Consider the following 25,322-nt stretch of genomic DNA (forward strand, 5'->3'; position numbering starts at 1 on the left):
TATATTGTGCACTGAGTCCTTGGTGATGCAAGTCCCTTGTCCACTGGCTTCATACTCCTCCAAATAATTCTGTGCCCTGGACAAGTTTCAAGAATGGAAGGGGAATCACAAGGCAATGGCAGTTCTTTTCTCAAAGAGGAATTTAAGGCATGGGGAAGACACATAAGACTCATAAGAAAGAAGTTCGACTTTTATCTCAATACCATATCGTTAGCTGAAAAACACACAGCCAAGATAAATACTGACCAAAAATAATCCAAGTAATAGTCCGTTTACTTCTGTGGCTTTCATTGCTCCTCTCCCACTCTACCTTAAAGTTTGTGGAAGGGTATACAGCTATAATATATATAAACCCTCTATCAAGCCCCTTAACCTCACCTTTTGACTACATTCATGAAGGGATAACTCTTGAGGAACAAGATGCATGGGTGCAGCTGCATGTGTACCCCCTCAAGAGGATGGAGACTCAAACCCCTCAGCACCACTGCCCAAGGGACTGTGCCCACAGGAGTCTCTGCGGCAATAGATTTGGCAGGAGGAAGAGGAAGCATATCCTGTATCATTCCTTAGAACCTGCTTGAACACATATTTCAAAATCATTTTTCCTCATCTACCCCAGTACTGGCACAAAGGGAAGGTTCCCAGACTCTGGCTAATAAAATGAGAGGTTCAGCCTCCTTGTTTATATTCCAGTCCTCAGCTCTGGCTTTGAGAAATGAGACCCAGCCAGGTTGGTTGGTCAAAGAAGAATCTGGACACAGCAACTGAATAAATCCCATGATGTAGCAGAGGTCATAACTGCCCACAGCTAAGCAGCACAGAATCAAAAATGATTTTATAATAGCACAAAATATTCCTAGAAGCAGGAATTGTGTTTTGAACTAACCCTATTTTAAATTGGATTTAAGCTAAATCACAGCAATGATGTTGAATGTGATAAGGCCAGAAGAAGACGTTTTATTGAAAGATGGATGGATGACAGGAAAACCAAAGGGCAAGAAATACAAGCAGATAAGAGAAGGAAAGAAAAATCAAAATGTACTAAGCTACATGAAATATGAGAGATGGGAGAAGAAATGTAATAGTAATGCTAAAGGCAACACTAGAAAAGATGTTATACTTTATTAAGAAATATAAGATGAACTAAATAAAGAATGCTTATGAAAATTACATTTCCTAGTCCATTAAAATGTTTATAACTAAAAATAGCACAGAGTAAAACAGTGAATAGTATTTCTTTTAATTGGAGTGAGGACACTGGAAATCGCATGGATATTTTCTGTATCAGTCAGTTGTTGACGAGTAGACTCTGGCTTATAAAAATATCACTTGATGAATTATGAATCTTTTCAGACACTGGAGTTCACCTATTTAGCATAATATATCATAAGTTATCAGAAACTTGGACAAAACACATAAAACTAAAAATACACATGAAAAACATGAAGTTCAAAAGACACCTTCTCCAAAATCTGTCTGGCTGAACATTCGAAACTTGATTTGTAAGAGAAATGTAGGGAAATACTCATATTTTCAGGATAAAAAGTAAATATCTAACAAGGAGGCTCACATTTTTTTTTTTTAAAAAGTAATACTCATCTTGAATTATTCAGTCTTTAAGACTCAACAGTCAGGTTAGTAGAGAACAGATTTAGACCAATAAATTAACTATACCAATACCACTCTGTACACATGCACATAAACCATTATATATTCAGAAAGAGGATTTCTATATCATTTCTCATCAAATCACCTTTGAAATAAAACACTTCAATCTCACATTCATAAATAATGAGATAGCTGTAATTGCATTCATAAATAATCCTGTATACAGTTCAAATCCTCTCCCCTGCCAATTGTTTTGTCTATTTTCAGACATGACAGCTCTGTAAACACTATGTAAGAACTATGTAAGAAATTTAAATGCTTTAAATGACAAAATTTATAAAAGGAACACTGACCACTGAGTAACACTGATTTCACAATATGAGATGATCTACTTCAGTTTGAAAACAAAGCCAAAATTATAATCAAAAAGAAATTATTGAAGAAAAGCAATCATATAAAAAAGCATTAACTCAGCAAAAGAGAAAAACAATCAAACCTAACAAGAAGCTATATCTCATATTATCCTCTCAACATTACTAATTTAAATAAGTCAGCCAGTTGTTTACCAGTTCCTTTCCTCTTTCCACATACACTGGACCCTAGAGACAGCAATTGTCTGAATGTCTCCTAAAGACAAAACCTTTTTGTAAGTTTATCATCACACAGCCTTGTCCTGGATCCAGCTGGGATAGAGCTGGGATAGAGCTAATTTTCTTCATAGGGGCTGGTATGTTGCCTTGTTTTGAATTTAGGACAAGAATAACATTGATAACACACATTTTAATTGTTGCAGAGCAGTGCTCACACAGAGCCAAGGACTTTTCAGTTTCTCATACCACCCTGCCAGTGAGGAGGGTGGGGGTGCACAAGGAGCTGGGAGGGGACAGAACCAGGACAGCTCAACCAAACTGCTCAAAGGGATATTCCATGCCATGTGATGTCATGCTGAAAAATAAAACTGGGGGAGTTGAACAGGAGGGTTGCCTCTGCTTGGGGTCTGTCTGAGCATCAGTAGGCAGATGGTGAGCAATTGCATTGTGCATCACTTGTTTTGTTTATTCTTTTTTGTTCTTATTATTCTTTGTTGCCTTTTTTCCTTTTTTTTTTTTTTTTCTTTCCTCCTTCTTCCCCCCCCCCCCCCCTTTCTTATTAAACTGTCCTTATCTCAATCCATAAGTTCTTGGCACTTACCTTTTCAATTTTCTCCCCCATCCCACTGGGGGTGGATGAGTGAGCAACCATCCATGTGGTGCTTAGCTGCCTAACAGCTTAAACCACAGTGGTCCTTCTAGCGCCCAATGCAAGGCAATACAATGGAAGAAGTATTTGAGAAAGGGAAGAAAACAGTCCAAATCCTTCTGAAGGCTGGTTTTACCATAAAACAAAATAAAGTCAAAGGACCTGCACGAGGGATCCAGTTTTTAGGAATAAAATGGCAAGATGGACATCATCAAATCCCAATGGATGTGATCAACAAAAAAACAGCTATGTCTCCACCAACTAGCAAAAAAAACAAACACAAGCTTTCTCAGGTATCGTGGGGTTTTGGAGAATACACATTCCAAATTACAGTCTGACTGTAAACCCACTCTACCAAGTGACCTGAAAGAAGAACAATTTCAAATCGGGCCCCGAGCAAGGACAAGCCTTTGAACAAATTAAACGGGGGATATTTCATGCAGTAGCCCTTGGGTCCTTTTGAGCAGGACAAGATGTAAAAAACGTGCTCTACATCACAGCTTGTGAGAATGGCCCCACCTGGAGCCTCCGGAAGAAAGAACCAGGGCAGACTCATGGTCAACCCCTAGTGTTTTGGAGTCAGGGATACAGAGGATCCGAGGTACTGGCCGTGTATGAAGGGTTCAAGCTGCTTCAGAAGTGGTTGGTACTGAAGCACAGCTCCTCTTGGCACCTCGACTGGGCTGGATATTCAAAGGGAGGGTCCCATCTACACATCATGCAACTGATGCTACATGGAGCAAGTGGGTTGGATTGATCACACAGCAGGCTTGAATAGGAAAACCCAGTTCCCCAGGAATCTTGGAAGTAATCATGGACTGACCAGAAGGCAAAGATTTCAGAATATCACCAGACAAGGAGGTGACACGTTCTGCAGAGGCCCCACTGTATAACAAGCTACCAGAAAATAAGACACAATGTGCCCTGTCCACTGAAGGGTCCTGTCGTATTGTGGGAAAGCATCGGAGGTGGAAGGCTGCTCTATGGAGTCCTACACAACAGGTTGCCGAAACTGCTGAAGGAGAAAGTGAATCAAGCCAATTTGCAGAAGTGAAGGCCATTCAGCTGGCTTTAGATATTGCTGAACAAGAAAAGTGGCCAGTTCTCTATCTCTACACTGATTCAAGGATGGTAGCAAATGCCCTGTGGGGGTGGTTACAGCAATGGAAGCAAAACAACTGGCAGCGCAGGGGCAAACTCATCTGGGCTGCTGCATTGTGGCAAGATATTGCTGCCCAGGTAGAGACCTGGTTGTAAAGGTATGCCATGTAGATGCTCATGTGCCCAAGAATCGGGCTACTGAAGAACATCAAAACAACCAGCAGGTGGATCAGGCTGCTAAGATTGAAGTAGCTCAGGTGGACCTGGATTGGCAGCATAAAGGTGAATTATTTATAGCCCGATGGGCCCATGACACCTCAGGCCATCAAGGTAGAGATGCAACATACAGATGGGCTCGTGATCGAGGGGTGGACCTGACCATGGACACTATTGCACAGGTTATTCATGACTGTGAAACATGTGCTGCAATCAAGCAAGCCAAACGGTCAAAGCCTCTTTGGTATGGAGGACGATGGCTGAAATATAAATATGGAGAGGCCTGGCAGATTGATTACATCACACTCCCTCAAACTCGCAATGGCAAGCACCATGTACTTCCAATGGTGGAAACAACCACCGGATGGCTGGAAACATATCCTATGCCCCATGCCACCACATGGAACACTATCCTGGGCCTTGAAAAGCAAGTCCTATGGCGACATGGCACCCCAAAAAGAATTGAGTCAGACAATGGGACTCGTTTGCAAAACAACCTTATAGACACCTGGGACAAAGAGAATGGCACTGAGTGAGTATATCACATCCCTTATCATGCAACAGCCTCTGGGAAAATCAAACGATGTAATGGATTGTTAAAGACTACACTGAAACCAATAAGTGCTGGGACATTCAAACATTGAGATACACATTTAGGAAAGGCCACCTGGTTAGTCAACACTAGGAGATCTACCAACTGAGCTAGCCCTGCCCACTCAAACCTGTTATGTACTGTAGAAGGGGATAATGTCCCTGTAGTGCACATAAAAACATGTTTGGGAAGACAGTCTGAGTTATTCCTGCCTCAGGCAAAGGTAAACCCATCCGTGGGATTGCTTTTTCTCAAGGACCTGGGTGCACTTGGTGAGTAATGCAGAAAGATGTCGAAGTTTGATGTGTACTCTCAAGGTGATTTAATGTTGGGTGAGAATACCCAATGATATGAATTATACAGCATTATATGTCAATTGGCATGATATACCATCACAACTATGGTTGCTATATGCCTTATCAATGGTATTACCGCAAGAGTCACCCAGATTAATGACGAATTAATCTTGATGGAACCAGGCAAGTGCAGCAGTGATGTGACCAGAGATGGCTCAAACACCACTCACCATCTTTCCTGTCCAGAAGGACCATTATGACCAAAATCATAGACTAAAATGAACTTAATGAACATTTTAAATGGACATTTAAATGGACATTTTAAAGGTTTGGCCCACAGACTAAGGGGATGATATGTGTTTGTGTATCAATGGATGGAAAGAATGGTGGCAATTAATGAGAATATATTGGAAAGTGTAAGACCTGAGCATGACATCGATGGTATGGAATAAGGGGTGGATATCGTCCTGGTTTCAGCTGGGATAGAGTTAATTTTCTACCAAGTAGCTGGTATGGTGCCATATTTTGGATTTAGGATGAGAATAATGTTGATAACACACTGATGTTTCAGTTGTTGCAGAACAGTGCTTATGCTAAGTCAAGTACTTTTTAGCTTCTCATACTGCCCAGCCAGCAAGGAGGCTGGGGGTGCACAGGAAGCTGGGAGAGGACACAGCCAGGACAGATGACCCAAACCAGCCAAAGGGATATTCCATACCATATGGCATAATGCTGAACAATAAAACAGGGGGGAGTTGGCGGGGGCACCATTGCTTGGGGGCTGGCTGGGCATCGGTCAACTGGTGGGGAGCAACTTCATTGTGCATCATTTGCTCTGTTTATTTTATTTGTTATTTTTTCCTTCTTTTCTTTCTTGTTTTTCCTTTGTTATTAAACTGCCTTTATATCAGCCCATGAGTTCTTGCACTTCTCTTTTCAGTTTTTCTCCCCCATCCCACTGGAGGGTGGGGGAGTGAGTGAATAGCAGTGTGGTGTTTAGCTGCCTGCTGGTTTAAAACCACAACAAGCTTGAAGTGTAGAGACTCTGTAAAAGTGATGTATTTATAGCATAAGAGAGGCAAATGGTATTTTTAAAGTCTGTTCTTGTTGTATGATGTCAAAACATCTCTTGGCAAACCACATTTCAGTCCTAATTAAAAATATAAAAGAATCTTAGGGCTTGTCTAAGTAGCATATTCCACCTCTTCAGTTACACTGATTTCGTTAAAACAGTTACCGTCCCTTATATAGGCACACTTAAACCAGTTTAATTCATACATATACCCATTATATTTAACTAGATAAATTACCAGATTAGACTCATGTAGCAGAAAGTACAGCTTAAAACCACTTATGTATTCCCACATTAGGTACTTGCACCAAAACAAATACATCATTTCACTTCAAGATTTCCAGTAACAAGCCCTGAGATGAGTTTCACTTTGATTCCCTGAAATCACCACATAAGCAAGCATATAAACTATCAAACATTTGTGTTTAATTTCTAACCACAGGAATAGCAAACTAAAAGAACAGGAGTGTACAATTAACAAAAATAGTCTTACCTTTATTAGATTTGGATGACTTGTTCTTGTTAGGTTTAAAACACGAGCCCCTTGATTTATCTTCTCTATCCTTAATAAATTTCTGCACATCATCCAAAGAAAGTTTCTGAAGGACAACTACAGGTTTAGCGCCTTTATTTAGATCTTCAGCTAGCCCAATCTTCTCTATTTTATCCTTCTGTTCACCTTTATATTCAGTTTTCCTTGACTCCTGAGTGACATTGCCATCTTTATCACGCTTGATTTTTGGAATGACAAAATGTTTCAATGCACCAGATCTTGCCCCCAACAAGTAACTGGGAAACTCTGCTTTATTCTCAGCATGTGCTTTATTGCTATCAAGTTTACTCTTATTACCATCTGTCCTTCGTTCATCCTTGCTGTTGGGTGATTTAAAACCAGTTTTTTCAGGTCTTGATTTACTAAAATCTCCTCTACCTTCCTGTTTAATACGAGGGCTGTCAGGTCTTGATTTCTGATCCCCGGAAGAAAACCTTTCCCTTGATTCACCAGACTCATGTCTATGTTTCCTTTCAAATTTCTCAGTTTTTGAAACATCAGGTTTAATACCATGCTTAGAATCATATTCATTTTTGTTTGAAGATCTCAAATACTCAGGCCTTCTAATCTTGGATGGATCCCCTCTGTATCTCTCTGACTCCCCCCTGTCCTCAGATCTTTGTTTAAAGCTATCATGGTCACGCCTCAGTGTATCAGAAACCGAACGCCCATCAGGCCTTTGTTTTGCTGGATCTGATCTACTTTCAGATTTTATCCTTGAAGTATCAGATTTCACATCTGGTTTTTGCCTAGGTATTTCAATTTTCTTATCTGACAACGGTTTACTCGAGTCTCTCCTATTATCATGTCTATGTTTTGGTGTTTCAGGCCTGCCTTCGCTCTTCTGTTTTGGCGTTTCAGGCCTCTGCCTTATTTCCTGTTTGCCATTATTTTGTTTTCCTTCATTTTGTTTCATCTCCATTTGCCTGCTCTCATTTTGTTTTGACTCTGTCTGTCTGTTCTCATTTTGTTTCAGCTCTGTTTGTTTGCTTTCATATTTAGTTTCTACCTGTTTGTTTTCATTGTGTGTACTTTCCAACCTTCTGTTCTCATTTTGCTCAAATTCCGTTTGTCTGTTTTCATTTTGCTGGATATCTGTCTTTTGACCCTCAAAGTCTGCCTTTTTCCTAAAAATCTCAGGATGGTTTTCAGGTTTAAGAACTCCAACAGTGTCTTCCTGGGGAACATACACAAACCCGTCATTATACTGCTTAATTTCTTCATTTTTTTTGAAGGCATCCAAATCCTGAGTTACTGTTGCCTGAGAGTCCGCTCTTCCTGCTTGCTGAAGATCAATACTAACCATCAACGCTGGCCTTGCCCCATTTCCTGCAGAACCTGTCTCCTGAGAAGTTGGTCTATTTCCTCCGGTAGTACCCCCAGCCTCCTGTGGTTTGTTTTCTTGTTTTCGCTTCTTCAGAGGCTTATCTGCAAACAGGAAAAAAAAATCATAAATTATAAATATAGAAAGAGATTAAGTGTCCAATCAAAAATATCAGTTCCCCTCCATACCCACAAAGTAATCCCCCTCAGCATGTATGTGCACAAACAGCAAAACTTATTCAATTTAAAAGCAAGAATAGAACTTCTCTAGCTAATACTTTTTAATATATTCATAGACTATTGTTCATTGTTAGTCTACCACAGGTGCCAATTAATCGTTTAAAAAAAAAAAAAAAGCACCTTCAAAACACATGGTCAAAATCAAATCATAAGTCCCTGTAAAATTCCTAAGAGAAACATCTAATAAAGCAGCTGCAATATATAATGAGAAAACAAACAATTTAAGGCTGAAGCAAAAATCTGCAAAGACACTGAAGGTGCACCTTCTTAACTGTTTGTTAAATGATTAATACTACTGTAAAAGATTCTCCTCTGCAGATTTAGCCTCCTTTATTATATAATATAAGCAATTATCTGCAACAATTAAGACAGAGGTTCTCTCTATATGGTTCAGTGCATCAGTTGGACATCATGCATATTACTGCCAGGGAACACAGGAACAATGTACAAAAATGATTGAACTAACTCCAAAATGCCATTCTTCTCTTTAAAGCAGAGCAGTATACCAAGAGCTGGAGTCTATACCATAATACATATGTATCAGGTGGGGGGCCTCTCTATACACTTAAAATCTTGAGTAATTTCCCTTTGCAACCATAAAACTTTTCATGGATGAAAAAAGTTCAGTGATAAAATTATGCAATGTCAACATCTTGACTCTGCAATAACCCTTTCAGTTTGTACTAAAAAAAAATTAAGAGTAGAATACAGAAAAATAAAAGGTGAGCCAATTACACACACCTTGTAATTTGGTAGAATTCATAGAAACGGGAAGCACACTGAAATATCAAAAAGAATATGTTCTGTCCATTTAAACTACAAGCTATTTATATTACCAATATGGTATTCTAAACAAAAATTAATTAATGCCATTAAAATGTAAAGTCCTACTTGCAGTAAGGCTTATATTCTAATTTGTCAACTATCGTTGTGTAATTTGTTTAACAAATAAATAATTATCTTTTCTGTAATCAGGGAATATGATTTTAAGTCTAAGGAATGACTAAACATAGGCTAGAAATTCAGGAGATCAATTGTCAAAATGTCTAGACCACAAATAGAATACGAGAAAAATAACTTATTTGGTGTCTAGATTTGTGGTGCCTTACAGAATCACAAAATTGTCTAGGTTGGAAGAGACCTCCAAGATCACCTAGTCCAACCTCTGACCTAACACTAAGAAGTCTTCCACTAAACCATAGAACTAAGCTCTACATCTAAACGTCTTTTAAAGACCTCCAGGGATGGTGACTCCACCACTTCCCTGGGCAGCCTGTTCCAATGCCTAACAACCCTCTCAGTAAAGAAGTTCCTCCTAACATCCAACCTAAAACTCCCCTGGAGCAACTTTAGCCTGTTCCCCCTCGTCCTGTCACCAGGCACATGGGAGAATAAACCAACCCCCACCTCGCTACAGCCTCCTTTGAGGTACCTGTAGAGAGCAATAAGGTTGCCCCTGAGCCTCCTCTTCTCCAGGCTGAACAAGCCCAGCTCCCTCAGACACTCCTCGTAGGACTTGTTCTCCAGGCCCCTCACCAGCTTCATCGCCCTTCTCTGGACTCTCTTGAGCACCTCGATGTCCTTCTTGTAGCGAGGGGCCCAAAACTGAACACAGTACTCGAGGTGCGGCCTCACCAGAGCCGAGTACAGGAGGACAATCACTTCCCTAGACCTGCTGGCCACACTGCTGCTTATACAGGCCAGGATGCTGTTGGCCTTCTTGGCCACCTGAGCACACTGCTGGCTCATATTCAGCCGACTATCCACCATCACTCCCAGGTCCTTCTCCACCAGGCAGCTTTCCAACCACTCATCTCCCAGCCTGTAGCTCTGCTTGGGGTTGTTGTGCCCCAGGTGCAGGACCCGGCACTTGGCCTTGGTGAACTTCATGCAGTTGGCCTTAGCCCATTGGTCCAGCCTTTCCAGATCCTCCTGCAGAGCCTTCCTACCCTCGAGCAGATCGACACACACGCCTAACTTGGTGTCATCTGCAAACTTACTGAGGGTGTACTCGATGCCCTCATCCAGATCATTGATAAAGATGTTAAAGAGAACTGGCCCTTGTACTGAGGCCTGGGGGACTCCACTAGTGACTGGCCTCCAACTGGATTTGACTCTATTCACCACGACTCTTTGGGCCTGGCTACCCAGCCAGTTTTTAACCCAAAGCGTACACCACTCCAAGCCATGAGCAGCCAGTTTCTTGAGGAGAATGCTGTGGGAAACGGTGTCAAAGGCCTTACTGAAGTCAAGGTAGACCACATCCACAGCCTTTCCCTCATCCACCCAGTGTGCCACTGTCATATAAGGAGATCAGGTTCGTCAAGCAGGACCTGACTTTCATAAACCCATGCTGACTAGGCCTGATCACCTGGTTCCCCTGCAAGTGCCGTATGATGACTCTCAAGATAATCTGCTCCATGAGCTTCCCTGGCACTGAGGTCAAACTAACAGGGATGTATCCTGGTTTCAGCTAGGACAGAGTTTTTTCCTCCTAGTAGCTGGTAGGGTGCTATGTTTTGTATTAGGATGAGAAGTGTCGATAACACACTGATGTTTTAATTGTTGCAGAGCAGTGCTTACACTAAGCCAAGGACTTTTCAGCTTCTTACTCTGTCCTGCCAGCAGGCAGTCTGGGGTGCAGCAGGAGCTGGGAGGGGACAGACCCAGGACAGCTGACCCAAACTGGCCAAAGGGGTATTCCATCCCATCTGATGTCATGCTAAACAATATATAAGAGTGGCTAGCTGGGGTGGGGTGGCCAGCTGCTCGGGGATAGGCTGGGCATCAGCCTATGGGTGGTGAGCAATTGCCTTGTGCATCACTTGTTTTGTACACATTATTATTAATAGTACTACTTTTTTTTTTTTTTTTCCTCCCATCTTAATAAACTGTCTCTATCTCAACTCCCAGGCTTCACTTTCCCATTTCTCTCCCCCATCCCAGAGAGGGAGGGGGGAGGGTGAGTGAACAGCTCTGTGGTGCCTAGCTGCCGGCCAGGTTAAACCACAACAATTAGCCAGCTCTCTTTTTTAGACGCAGAAGTATAAGGAGGATGCAATCAAGGAAAAAATAAACTCCAAGGGAAAAAAAAATACAACTCAAATTGTAAACCAGAATTATAACACATGGTTTCTAATTTCATGTACTTGTAGATAGATTCTTTTACAGAACAGTGAAAGCTTTGAAGGATCATCTCCAAAATTAACATCAGAACACAGTAAAAAGTAGCAATGTAGTCAATTCCAGTGATGTGAACAGGCTTTTTTTCCTCATTATTTTTTATATCTATTTGTATGTCTTTAACTTTCTAGAACTCCAAAATTATATACAACATTTAATGGCTAGAAGACAGTAAAGAAAGATATAATAGACTCCATGCACAAAATGGCCAATTACAAATAAGGAATTTCTCATAATTCAACAAAAACCCATAGGAAAGACTATCAACTTTATGATAGACATGTAAAGCAAAATAAGTTTGCCACACAGAAGGTACAGCTTTTTAGCATGGAGATTTTTACTTTTTCTGTAGAACAACAATTGTTGAATTCATGAGAGCTTATATAGATTAATTTCTCTACATTACTGCATTACTGAATAATAATTTTAAGAAGTGGTGTGGGGTTTTTTGTTTGTTTGTTTTGTTGTTGTTTTTTGAAATCTTCGTGCAGTGACAAAAGTTCTGTGACTGAGGGCTTTGACCTCACTGAATTTCATGGCAGGTCTCAGGAACGGTCAGGAAGTAGAAGCCTATCAGACTACTGATAGGTTTCAAATTTGAATGTCCTTTTAAAAGAAAAAATTAAAATACACATGCATACATACGTTGCTGCCTTATTACCCAATTAAAAACTCCATAAATTTTGAAACACAAATTAAGAAACTTGTGTTCTTAGGAAAATGTCAATAAGCTTTTTCATTTTAACCCAGAAATATCAGCTACAACAAAAAAAGTCACATATAGATCTGATGGTGGATCTACCAGTAGCCTTTAAGACATTTCTGTTACCAGTTACCTGCCCAATTCCTTCAACTGAGGTTATCACCTGTAGCAGAAGGGAACATGCATTCACATTTCCCCAAGTGCATTTCATTGTCCAGTGCATCAGCTTAAGGAACTAGTGAAGATAGTTTGCATCAACCTACTGGGCTGAACAAGACAGCTAAGAGCCAAGCATATGTTTCCTTCTGCTACCCCTACTATCAAGGCAAGGCCAATTGCCAGGAGCTGTGATGCCTTAAACTGCTGTAGCTGAATCAACAAAAACTCACCTTTCAGAACCCTCATGCTGAGGGCGCCCAAGATTAAACAACTAAAACAATTCAGGTAGGACCAATTTTCACTCTTGAACTTCTGTAACTGACCAGGCTCAAAACACTGCTCATCTTCATCATACAAAATGTCAACTTGTAAGTTGAAAACATATAAACAGATGATCACATCACAACTTGGCATATTCCCGCTAAACATAGAGCTTTCTTGATGGACCTTCTTCATTTCTCTTGTCAAATGAATGCTGATATTTTAGTAAGTTGTTATAACTATAACCTGTTGTATTCGTGTTCTTATCTGAGAAGAAAGGGATGCCTTCAAAGTTCTCTTTTCCTAAAGGGCAAGGTGACTGCAGACAGAGTTACAGATTACTCATTTCTTCATATATCCAGTGCATCTTGATGGTGATCCTCAGAACTAGACTTGATCATTACTGTTTTGCCCCTATGAGATTTCTGGATCTAGGATAAAAAAGCTGGCCCAAGTATAGGAAAATATCAGACTGAAATAGGGCAAAAAATGTAGGATGAGTACATAGTAACACTATCTTCATTGAGTATAATGAAAAAAAAATCATTGAATGAGCACAAAGCTTCTTTTTAAGTTACCATGTAGCTAATGAAATATGAAAGATGAAATACTCCATTGGGCTTCAAGGGCTTTGACAAATCTAACTATATGAGAACAATAAAGAGAGTAATGAGGAGAGAGATTAACCTCTGCAAACAGATGTCTTCGTGTCTTCTCCTTTACAATCAAATATATGCAAGTTTACATAAATCTACCTTGTTAAGGCAAGAGTTCAAGGACCTGAGGGGTCTCAGAACAGACTAACTTCAGAACTTGAAAAATACCCATTCAAATAAAATTCATATCCTTCAAGGTATCAATATCCATCTTCGTCCAATTCATTCGACAAACAGTAGAATTTCTTTTTATTATCAGGATCTAGGACTTTGTCAAAATATCAGACTAATGTTTTTCTTTCAAATCCCACAGACTTGGTTTCAAAGCCTGTCACAATTCTAAACAGGTATGCTTCCAAACTCTTAAGACCAATACAGAGTGATCAGGATTTTTTCCACGGAATCACAGAATTGTAGGGGTTGGAAGGGACCTCAAGAAATCATCAGGTCCAACCCCCCCCCCACCACCAAAGCAGGTTCCCTAGAGCAGGTTGTCCAGATAGGTATCCAGACGGGCCTTGAATATCTCCAGAGAAGGAGACTCCACAACCTCCCTGGGCAGCCTGTTCCAGTGCTCCGTCACCCTCACCGTGAAGAAGTTCTTTTGCATGTTGGTGCGGAACTTCCTCTGATCCATTTTTTGGCCATTGCCCCTTGTCCTGTTGTCCTGTCCCCACAAACCACTGAAAAGAGGCTGGCCAAATCCCTCTGTCCCCCACACTTAAGGTATTTATAAACACTGATAAGATCCCCTCTCAGTCTTCTCTTCTCCAGGCTGAACAGACCCAGGTCTCTCAGCCTTTCCTCATAGGGAAGATGCTCCAGGCCCCGTATCATCTCTGTGGCCCTCCGCTGGACACTTTCCAGGAGATGCCTGTTTTTTTTTTGTAGCTGGGATCCAGAACTGGACATAAAACTCCAGGATTTGTGTGTGTTGATTACTACTCAGATACTCCTGAACCACCCCCTCGTCAAACAGCGGGGAGGTCTCCATTTCCCAGACTTGCTCCTCCCTCCAGGGTCCAGGAATCCCAGGGGGGGAGTCCCTTAAGCAAAGACCAATGCAAAGAAGGCATTCAGTATCTCGTCCTTCTCAACATCCCCCATTACCAGGACACCCCCCTCATTCATCAGGGGATGCACATTATCCCTAGTCTTCCTTTTACTGTTTACATACTTAAAAAAAGGTAATAAGAAGGGTTGTTTTTATCTCCTTTGCCAGCTTCATCTCTAGGTGGGCTTTAGCCTTCCTTGTCGTGTCCCTGCAGGCCCTGACAACGCTCCTACACTCCTCCCAAGAGGACAGGCCCTTTTTCCACATTTCATAGACCTTCCTCTTCCTTCTGATCTTATCCATGAGCTCCTTGCTCATCCACACAGGTTTCCTGCCCCCCTTCCCCAATTTCCTACAATTTCCTACTCTTAAGGATGCAGTGATCCTGAGCTTGGAAGGAGTGCTGTTTAAATGTTGCCCAGCTCTCACAAGCACCCTTGCCTTCTAGCAACCTAGCCCATGAGATACCTCCAAGTAGGTCCCAAAAGAGATCGAAGTTGTCTCTCCAAAAGTCCAGGGTAGCAATCCTACATTTTGCCTTACTTCTTCCACCAAGTTCCATCTTGAACTCCACCACCTCATGGTCGCTGCATCCCAAGCTGCCCCCAACCTTCACATCCCTAACAAGCCCATCCCTGTTGGTAAGGACAAGGTCCAGGAGCACCTCCTGCCTCGTCGGCTCCTCTACCACCTGCATCAGAAAATTGTCTTCAACCCATTGTAGGAACCATTTGGACTGTGTGTGCCTGGCTGAGTTGCTTACCCAACAGATGTCTGGATAATTGAAGTCCCCCATGAGAACCAGAGCCTGTGATTGTGAGGCTACTACCAGCTGCTTGCAGAAGGCCTCATCAACCTCCTCCTCCTGATCTGGTGACCTGCAGTACACCCCCACAACAATGTCCCCCCTACCAGCCTACCACTTAATTCTCACCCACAAGCTCTCTGCTGCTTCTTCACCCTCCCCCAGGTGGAGCTGGGTACACTCTAATTGCTCCCTCACATAAAGGGCAACTCCTCCCCCTTGCTTCCCCAGCCTATCTTTCCTAAAAAGGACATAGCCCTCCATGACAATGTTCCAGTCATGTGAGCTGTCCCACCATGTCTCTCTGTGATCACAATGAGATTGTGGCCCTGTGACCATACACAGATCTTGAGCTCATCCTGTTTATTTCCCATGCTCTGCGCATTGGTATATAGGCACATTAGGAAAGCAGCAGGTTCAGTTACACCTGGAGGGATGCAAGAAGAAAATTCCGGATGGGGTATCAGGATCATTACCTTCTCTGAGGAGCCCTTGGATGATCCTATGGGACAACTCGGAGGTTTTTTCCCTACTATCTTCAACAGTGACAGCAGTGACAACTTCACCCAGCACCTCTCTGTCACTTTTAGCTCCCCTCCCTTCCCCCATCAAACCTAGTTTAAAGCCCTGGTAATCAGTCCAGAGAGCTTGCTCCCCAACACACTTGCGCCCCACTTGCTCAGTTGAAGTCGGTCAGCAGCCCACATACCCGGCTTCTCAAAGGGCTGCCCAAGATCAAAATACCCAAATCCTTGGTCCAGACACCACCCCCCTCAGCCAGTCATTTACCTGTCCCGTTCTTCTTTCTGGGTCCTGGTCACCCAGGATGGAGGAGAACACTATCTGCACCCTTGATCCCTTCAACATCCTTCCCAGGGATGCAAAGTCCTTTTTAATATTATTCATTTTCTTTGTTGCAGCTACCCAGGACCCAGCCTGAATGGCGATAAGAGGACAGTAGTCCTCTGGTTTAATGAGCTGTGGCAGAGCCTTCCTAACGTCTCTGACGTGCTCCAGGAAGACAACACACCTCTCTGGAGAGGTTATCCAGATGGTAAACAGGAGCCTCGGTGCCCCCCAGCAAGGAATCCCCGATCACTAAAACTCTCTGCCCTTTTTTTGTGGCATTGGTTTTGATGCAGTGCCCTGTCCGGCCCCACTCTCTGTGCTTGGTACTTCCCTAGACTTTGATATGCTTCTTGGGTCCTGTGTTCCGACTACTGTCCAGACCCTCATCCTTTTCCTGCCTGAGAGCTTCAAATCTATTACCCAGGGACACCATGGAGGTAGGTGACTCCATGGGTGTTGGGGGCAGATGCCTCCTTCTGCTTCGAGCTGAGACACGGGTCCAGCCCCTTTCCTCTCATGGGTTGTCAAGTCCTCTGTCCTGCAGGTGAGCAGCTGGATTGGCTACTATCCTTTGCAGGGACTTAGGAGAGGGCTGCTGGGCCTCAGTAGGGGCAGGTCGACACCTCCTATCTGTCTCCCTTAGAGACTCCCAGGAGCCCCTCAGGCTGCCAATTTGTTGCTGCAGCCCAGCCATCTTCTCAAGCAGTTCCTTGATCGGGGCACAGCTGCACCCATGACAGCCCTCTCTTCCCTCAGGACCCAGGGGGGCCTCCAGATTTCAGAGCTCCCTACAGTATCCAGTCTGGACTGAAACTTCCCCCCTCAGGGGATCCACCTGGGTGCCCACATGAGCCCAGAGAGGCCGTGTCCCCTCAGTCTGGGTTGCCGCCTCAGCCCAGCCACTGCAACGGGTGCCCACCATGGTGAATTATAAGTTGTAAAAGGTAGAGATCCCAAAAGAGAGGAGAGGAAGAGAAAGGGAGGAGAAGATCCTCCCTGCACTCATCCCTTTCCCACTTGAACTGCCTGCACTAACTGCCAAGCCAGTCCTGTTTGCATGTCCCATTTGTGGCTCTCCCTAGGGACTGCTTTTATACTGTCAGGGTGTTGGCTGCTGTCAACCCTGGCTCCGCCCTCAGCATGTCAGCTCCTGCCTGCTGGGGGGGGTGTGGCTGCAGCTCTGACTAAACAGCTCTGCGATGTGTTATTGGGTGGGTGGTTAGGGGTTGGCTCCATCCACTTCCGTGCCAGGAACCCTTGCTGCAGTTGATTCACGCAACGTCCTCGCTAAAATGTCCCTTCACTCTTCGTAATAGTTTTTTTAACAAAAGGAAGTGGTTAACCACAGAAGAGCTTTCTATGTTAGATTGGGCATCCGAGTCTGTTTTCAGATTTTCTTTTAAAAAACAATATTCTCTTCCCCCACCCATACCCCAAGAATGTAAATACATCCAAAATCATTCCTTGAATAAAATTATGACAGTTCAAAGTACTGTCTAATAACAGTTATTCTCCTATATATGCATCTTTTTGACTTGACAAATCCACCATAGATGTTCTATTTACATGGCAACATGCTCACCAAAATGCAGTAACTTGGTGCTCAAAGCAAGATCATAAGCCAAGTCATTCTAAAACATAGTAGAAATGGTGTGTCAAATTAAAGGAGTCATCGTGATACAAGAAACTAAACATTACAAGAACCACAAGTTTGAAATAAAAAATAAAAAAGGTTAGCTGGATTTCCAAGCGGTTATGTCTCACCTGCCCTGTTATGAACAGTATTCCTGGAGACAGGTGTGGCCTTCATCTTTGGAAAAGTCTGTGTCAAAACAATGAGTACTTTCAGATTTAGAAAGTATTTAATTACTAAGGAACTTTTGCGCAAAAAAAAAAAAAATGCGCTGGAAAAAAACACAGATATCTCCAAATACATTTTTGCTGAAACTACAAGTCAACCACATGAAGAATCTCTATCCTGAAAACAAATATAAGGAAGCTGAGATATTGGAAGATGAGCAAATGTTAGGGACAATCTGGATGAGGGGAACTGGATTAAAGAAATGTCTCCATTCTTCCATTTAACCTGAAATCTTTCCAAAGCAGCAGCCAGAACATCATTAATATTGAAGTTACTCCAATGTTACTGCTTTCTTGCAAATATGATGATTGTCTCAACTACCAGATTAAACTCTTTCAGCAAATAAATATAATAGGATGATAGCCTAAAAACTTCAAGAACTGAATGTTCTAGCAAACTGAAATGGGAAACGTGTCTTTTGAAAATACCTATGAAAAGGTAACAAGTCTAAAAAAGAAACACATGGTTGCAGAGCTTTGTTTTAGCAGAATGGTAACATTCCACTCTATCAGTAGTGTTTTATAGATACTAAAATCCAGAGATTTCTGAATGATCTTGAAGAAACAACAGTTAAATTATAGCTTCTCCATTTACACCTTGTAAAGGATTCAGTTGGAAACTTCAGATCCAAGATGATTAAATGTGTATGTACTCCTCTCCAGAACTACAAAAAAGATTGATCCTCAACACTGAATTCTGGATGAACCATTGTGATGACTCTAGTACAGTTACTTTCTTTTTGTTTGTTTGTTTTTAAAGCATAAAAATGTAGACTCTTCTATTTTAAAAACTGACATTCTTCAGAGATCATGAGGATATGTCTTCACTCATTTGAAATAACACTCATTTGCATTATTTAAATAAACAATTTATATCAAACATACCAGTCCTAAACAGTTAGTACTTCTTGTCAGACCTTCCATTTTTGAGCAACATCACAGACAAGTCAGCCAGAGGCCAATTACAAGTTTTTCTTTCTTAAGCTACCAATCAAGACTGGGAATTTTCAACAAATAACACATAACCATACTATTAATAACAAATATATGCTTACTGACAGCTGTTTCGCTTTTCCTAGGAATTTTTCATAGATCTCAAATTTGTCCAAACACCCTGTCCCACCAAACAAAAGTGTTTTGCAGACCACAAGAACCTAAACCACTCAATATAATCAGGATATAAGGAAGATTTAAATATGAAATTACTTTAATGGTACTGACAGATGACCTATCAGTGTAGTGAGGGCAAATACCTATTTTCATCTTTCTACTCCTTCATGAACATTCAGCATTACTGACCATGAGAGTTTGCTCTCACCTCACCTCCTCCCTAAAACAATATCCCAATATTCCAAAAACCAAAGAAATGAATAATCAAAGAGAAACCTTCCAATCAGTAGAAGAGATTCCCACATAAATAGCTCCTCCCCTTGAAGGAGAGACTGAGCAAACAGCTCAGAAATTTTAGTCTCACTGCTTGCTCTAAGAAGAAATTACTAAAGAATAAGAAACTACTAAAGAAGAAGAAACTACAAAAAGTACAGTGATGATCCTGGTATAAGAAGCCTTTCTGAACTGAAAACAACTCCAAATGCTCCAAAATAAACAAAGATCAGAGGGCTTCTAGCTGCTGCAGTTCAGAGGAAGGGCTTTCTGAGAATCTGAACAGAAACAGATGGTAATTTTTAGCAACCTGTCAAGAGACTTTATCAAGCTTCTGGTTACTGTGCAAAAAAGAAAGCCTATCAGAAGGAATGTGCAAACTCATTCAGGACAAAACACAAAAAGAATAAAGCAGGCTCTGATATGCCTTAGAATGTAGCAGATGTCAGAATCTTCATTTTTATAAAGTTTTGCTCATTTTCTTAAATATGACAATAATGTAATTAGTATAGCTGGAGAATGAAATATGATCTTAGGAATTTTTCTACTTCAGGATGTCTTGTAACTCATTATTCCCTGTCAACTATAGTAATACAGAAGAAATAATACACTAGAAAATAACAAGAATTGAACTACAGAAGAGTATAACCAAATATCTACACTTATTTAGAGACTGGAAGCTGTAATTTAACTTCCCTGAATTTAATACTGCTTTTACAATTAATATTATTTTAATATATTTATAAGATAAAGGTTTTTCTGACAAATGTTTGGTTTTATCCACGTGATTACTTTGTGAAAAATTATTGTTTTCCAAACTCAGTTGTAAAAAAAAAAAAACAAAAAAAAAAAAACTGAGCAAAAACTGAAGTACAATTAATTTTGAAATACACAAAGCAGCACCTAATTTCACAAGAAAGTAAAACAGTAGGCTTAAGGAAAACTGCTTATTTTATGGATCACAGATTATCATAACCAATTATTTTTTAATCATTTGTATGAACAGCAAACTTTAATGACCAATTTTTTAATAAATTAAAATTTATTGGTGAACACATTTAATCTCCCTTTCAGATTTTGACTTCATTCTGACTTCATAACTTATTTCAATTGACTAGATCCAGTAACATTTATATTGTATGATAATGGAAAAGTTCCGTATCACCTTAGATTGATGTCAGAGTGAACTTGGTGACTATAATCTATAGAAACGCTGGGCTTAAACTCTTAATATGCTTTATTAATTATATAAATCATTACTTTATCAAGATTTAAATCCATCACAGAGAATTGACTATCGCAGAACAAAATAAAGTCATTACTGGGTAAGTAATGATATAAATCCTCCTATCTATTTAACAGGTAGAATAAAGACATATGCGATATGCAAATTATATTTAATTTTATAATCTTAGTTTATGTTACAGAAAATCAAAATAGACTTCTTGCCAAACTGTTGGGTTTTAGTTCTTTTCTACATCTGTTTACAAGAGCAGATTTCTGTTCTATCCTATGTAAAACACATCCTGGGATAAGTGTGGGAATTTGCTTTCATATTACACAAGAGCATCCAAAGAAAGTAAACACCATTAAAAAACACCTTTTTCTTTTTAACATATAAATGTGTTTTTCACTTGATCAGTACTTCATTATTTAAATATAAATATAAAGTAAATACAAAGTATTTTTTCCTAGATAGATAGAAATTTTGCAAAACTTCATTGCAATTTCTCTAGATAGAAGAGGAATTTCTTCCTCCTCCTTTTCTTAAACATCAACATAAAACAATAGAAGTCTCTCATCTATAAAAATTGGATGTCACAAAACTGCTTTTTCTTGGAAAAGTTACATAAGGTTACAGTTTCATCTATTTACATAACACTACAGTATATAGACCTAATGAAAATTTATATACACAAAACACATAATTCTCACATTATCTTACTACACAGAGACACAATGATTTAGATTTTACATTGTCTCCTCTCATCTTCTTGTATTAATGACTTTAATCTTCTGCAAGATTACTAAACAAATGCCTACACTTGTATCTCTACTTTTAAGGAAATAAAATCCCTATAATGTATTTTTGGAAATCAATGGTAATATACTGGTTATATTTACACATTGTCATTTCATTCATTAGCTACATAAAATTAGACATAAATTATTAATAGCATTATTAATTTCCTCTTCGGGAAACTTTGGGGGAGATGGGGAAAGGGGTGAAAGGGAGAGAAGCTGGATAAGAGCTTAAAAGGTAAGAGAAAAAGGTTACTTACCTATAACCGTAGTTTTGCTCCGGCAGATTCACACTCTTGGGATGTGTGTCTCTGCTGCTATTGGCTTGAAAGAAACTAAAAAAAGAAGGGCCAATAGCAGGCATCCAAATGCCCCCTAACTGATTCAGTTATTGGAAATAAAGTTATTGCAGCTTCACTTCTTCCTAATTCAAAGAATCCATAGTAAGATTCCACGGAAGTGGGTAAAATGGATCCTCAGAGGTAAAATAAATAGGTAACAAACCCACAGATATGAGTAGGTTTGTCTCATTTAAAAAAATGCTTCTAATGCTTTGAATGCTTTTAAGTTAAAAAAAAAAAAAAATATTAGCCTCCCCAATGAAATGGATAGTGATTAATGATTTCATAACTATTCTCACAAACTCCAGGGAACAGTGCCATTTACAAGTAAAAGTAAGACTCCTTAATCTCTTAAGACTTGTGCATTATATAACATTTTTGAAGCAGCCTAAAATCTAACAATGAACACACGATACTATGTATGGAATAACTCAAATGAAAATTAAGGAAATCTAAATTAAAAAAAAAAATAAATCTAAAACAATTTGAAAAAAGAGACTCTGGAAAAAGATGTGTTCCTTTCTTTTTTTTTCAAGTAATTTTCAGGATTATCTTCCTTTTTAAAGTACTCAGAGCTCCTTTTAACATTAATATCTTAAATGGTTTTATTTTTGATTCGCAGTATATGGTGGTGGTTTTTGTTTGTTTGTTTGTTTTTTTAAAAAGCATGACAGATTTTGAAGTAGAAACCTTGAACCTGAAAATTAATTCTGTAGCACGTCTAAATCCTGAAGAGCAAGAAGAGCTTCATGTAATGTTCTGGGAAAGGTTTAGATGACTAGCTTTGAACTACTTGACTATGCACAAAAATAACCTGTTTGTATCTGAACAGCTGAAAAGCACAAGAACTGAGGTTACCAAAATGAAATTTCTCCCTCAACAATCCCCCCCCCCCCCCCCCCCCCCCCCCCAAATAAAAAAGATTCCTGAGAAGCACAGAAATTCCTGGGACATAAGTTTTTAAAACTCAACAGGTTTTACCGTACTTTCTTGGAGTAATCAACATCAGATTGTGAACTAAGTACAACTCCAGTTAAGTGAACAAAATGGGTTCAGAACATGGACCTTTGCTCGTTTCTGAAGCAATTCAAGAGTACCAAGTAGTACAGGAAACATGACTACTAATGGTGATTAGAAGAGAAGGAACTGTGTGTGAAGTTTCATTGTCTTTCTAAAGAAACTAGATCATCAAAATATCCTGATGTACCTAAGCAGAGGATGGTTAACTTCTTGTTGACTGTTGTGGAAAAAGATAATCCCTTCCTGTATTAACCCTTCAGAATCATCCATACCATGGCTGTTCTTTTTTTTTTTTCTACTCAGATATTCCAAGTCTTGAAAAACAATAGCTGGATCTACACATGATATTATACATCTTTTCAAAACGGAAGACATGATCTAGTATTGACAATTTGTATCTGATGAGGACATACAAGCCATTATGAGGGGGGCAATGGGAAATGAAGACCTGAGGCATGACATGTTCCAGAGACTTATTAGTTTGTTCTGAAGCTATTAAACATAATAGGTGTAGTACACTGAAACTTTTGTTGTTGAGTGCCTTGATCTTCAAAATCTCCAATTAGTTTTTTCATTAACAGATACAGACAAGTTACTTGCAAAATTAATTAACAGACATCCTTGATGGAAAAAGTAGGAAGAAGAGATGGCATCTTGTCCTTCCACACAGAAGGCAAAGACAAAAGTAACTTTTTCCAAACTTTGTACCTCTCTATCATGATGAAAAGACCATATAATCCACTTAATCCAAGATACAAATAGATCAAAAGGATCGAATGACAAAAACAGAGCTCTGAAAAGCACTCGGGTATGGAGGCAGAAGGTCTATATTATAACATCTCTCCTTATGTATTTCTGAGAGACATTAGGTCAAATCTGCCAGATTTTGCATTGGTGATTTTTGCACTTTTTCTGGAAACAAAAGCATGAAAATCAGGTTCCAGAAAGATATGTTGCTTTTCAAAGAAGACAGCACTTCTGCAAAACCTGGTATTCCACCTCTGGACTGGAGGTTGCCTCCCACTTTGAGAGACTTTGTTTGGTGGAAGCTAAAAATATTCTAACAGTTTTGTTAGAATTAGGGGATTATTACAGAAAGTACTATAATTTCCAAAGGGTTCCAAATCCCCATTTCCCACCTGTCCCAAACATTTTAAAAGGACTTAAACATTGCCTTAGACAAGCGTAGCAGTTGTATAATTTTTGGCAAGAACTCACAGAAAATCATCTCCACCTCTTCCCTGGAATAAAAAGTTCCACCACACTACTGGTTCCAAACCTCAGACAAAACATGTCACATCCATCTAATGCCTTACTGTTTAAAAAGTAGCATCTGAGTACCTTTGATGAAGCACTGAACTGTAGAGATTTCACAGCTAAAAAAAAGGACAGAAGAGACCACTAATCTATCACAACTTGAGTGAGTACAATTCCACTCAAAGTACTTTATGGAAGACAACAAAGAATGCCTACACAGAAAGCATAGCATGACTGTAGTATGTATTCCCATGCCTTAATTACAAAAGCAGAGAAGATGATTTCATGCAGATTTCAGCATGTGCTAGCATTTAAGTCTGATCTCTAGAGAGACACTTGCTACCTACAGCATCAACTAACACAATGCTTTCCTGCTCTAATTAGACAGAGTACATACTGCAGTCATACTATTTTCTGGACATAAAGTGATCTGAAGTTACAGTCTATGTACTAAGGTGCATAAATGCCAGGCTTTTGCATAAATGCAGTAGGCAGCTTCTCAAAAGTGAACAATGTATTTAGGTTAGGAGTTATTAGATATATTTCTAACAGACATATTCCCATAGGAACCATAGAGGAAGCTTCCTCCTGCAGTCACACCAAATCAAACGACAATAACTAAAACAATTCCTGAGCATATCAGCTTGTAGACATAATACAAACTTAAAAGCAATGAAAAAAAAAACATTAGACAAATATGATTCTTATTTTTTGGTAAAATAACAGCTTTTCAGGTAATTTGCCATGAGACTGGTAAAAATTCTTCTACTCAATATTTTCTGTATTCATGACTGAAAACTTGGCAGACAAAAAGAAAAGAGCTGCTGCCTAGCATAGGGACAACTTAATACCCGTGAATAAATGGTGATTGTTTGTTCCAACATAAGGCAGCAACTTCTTGAACCCAATCCATAGCAATTGCAGGAACTCAGTAAGAACCGAGACCTGGCAGAAAATGCAGGCAGTAAGTGAAGCGTAAGGTTGGAATCCTTATTTGGTAAGTTGGTTATCAAGCAGTGGTGAAGGGGGTAGATTGCATTATATAAAAATCACTCCTTTACCCCATAAAAGAAAGGAATCAGAGTCTACCTATGGCTATGTAATTATAGTAAACAAACTTCACAACTGAAGTGCATAATTTCCTGAAAGTCAGAACAAAAAAGGAAGAGTGTTTTAGTCTTGCTCTAAGTGTTTGAAGGCTGTTGCACACCATAAAAAATGCACATTTTTCTAGCTGTTTCTCAGCTAAAATATGCTGCAGAATCTACCCTAGCAGTGCAGAAATAAAAGTAGCTTTTGAAGAAACAAAGTATTAGGAGACAAACCACAAGCTCTCCATAAATAAATTTAAAATTACTACAAGAGAGGTAAGCAGAGCAGCAAAATCCCCCATTTAATTAAATCAAAATTAGAGGTAGTAGATCTCTTTTGAGGTGAACACCAATTTTCTCTATAGATTGACAAACAACGTTTTTAACAAGAGTTGATTTAGTTACCAAATAAGGAATATCTAAAGCGTTAAACTTAAT

General features: G+C 39.9%; 1 protein-coding gene across 11 annotated transcripts in view; it reads right to left on the reverse strand.

Annotated features, from left to right (window-relative positions):
* LOC311426254 (nipped-B-like protein) overlaps positions 1 to 25,322 on the reverse strand; it is a 186,335-nt gene that overhangs the window by 54,097 nt on the left and 106,916 nt on the right. For 10 of the 11 annotated variants that reach the window (XM_084502458.1, XM_084502466.1, XM_084502457.1 and 7 more), the window contains one exon: positions 6,618 to 8,105. The exons of the other annotated variant lie outside the window; for it this stretch is intronic. In XM_084502458.1, the coding sequence (XP_084358584.1) occupies positions 6,618 to 8,105 (1,488 nt within the window). The remainder of the gene's footprint in view (positions 1 to 6,617; positions 8,106 to 25,322) is intronic. 11 annotated transcript variants of the gene reach the window in all.

This window comes from Aythya ferina, assembly GCF_964211825.1.
Source record: "Aythya ferina genome assembly, chromosome: W".
Lineage (NCBI taxonomy): Eukaryota > Metazoa > Chordata > Aves > Anseriformes > Anatidae > Aythya > Aythya ferina.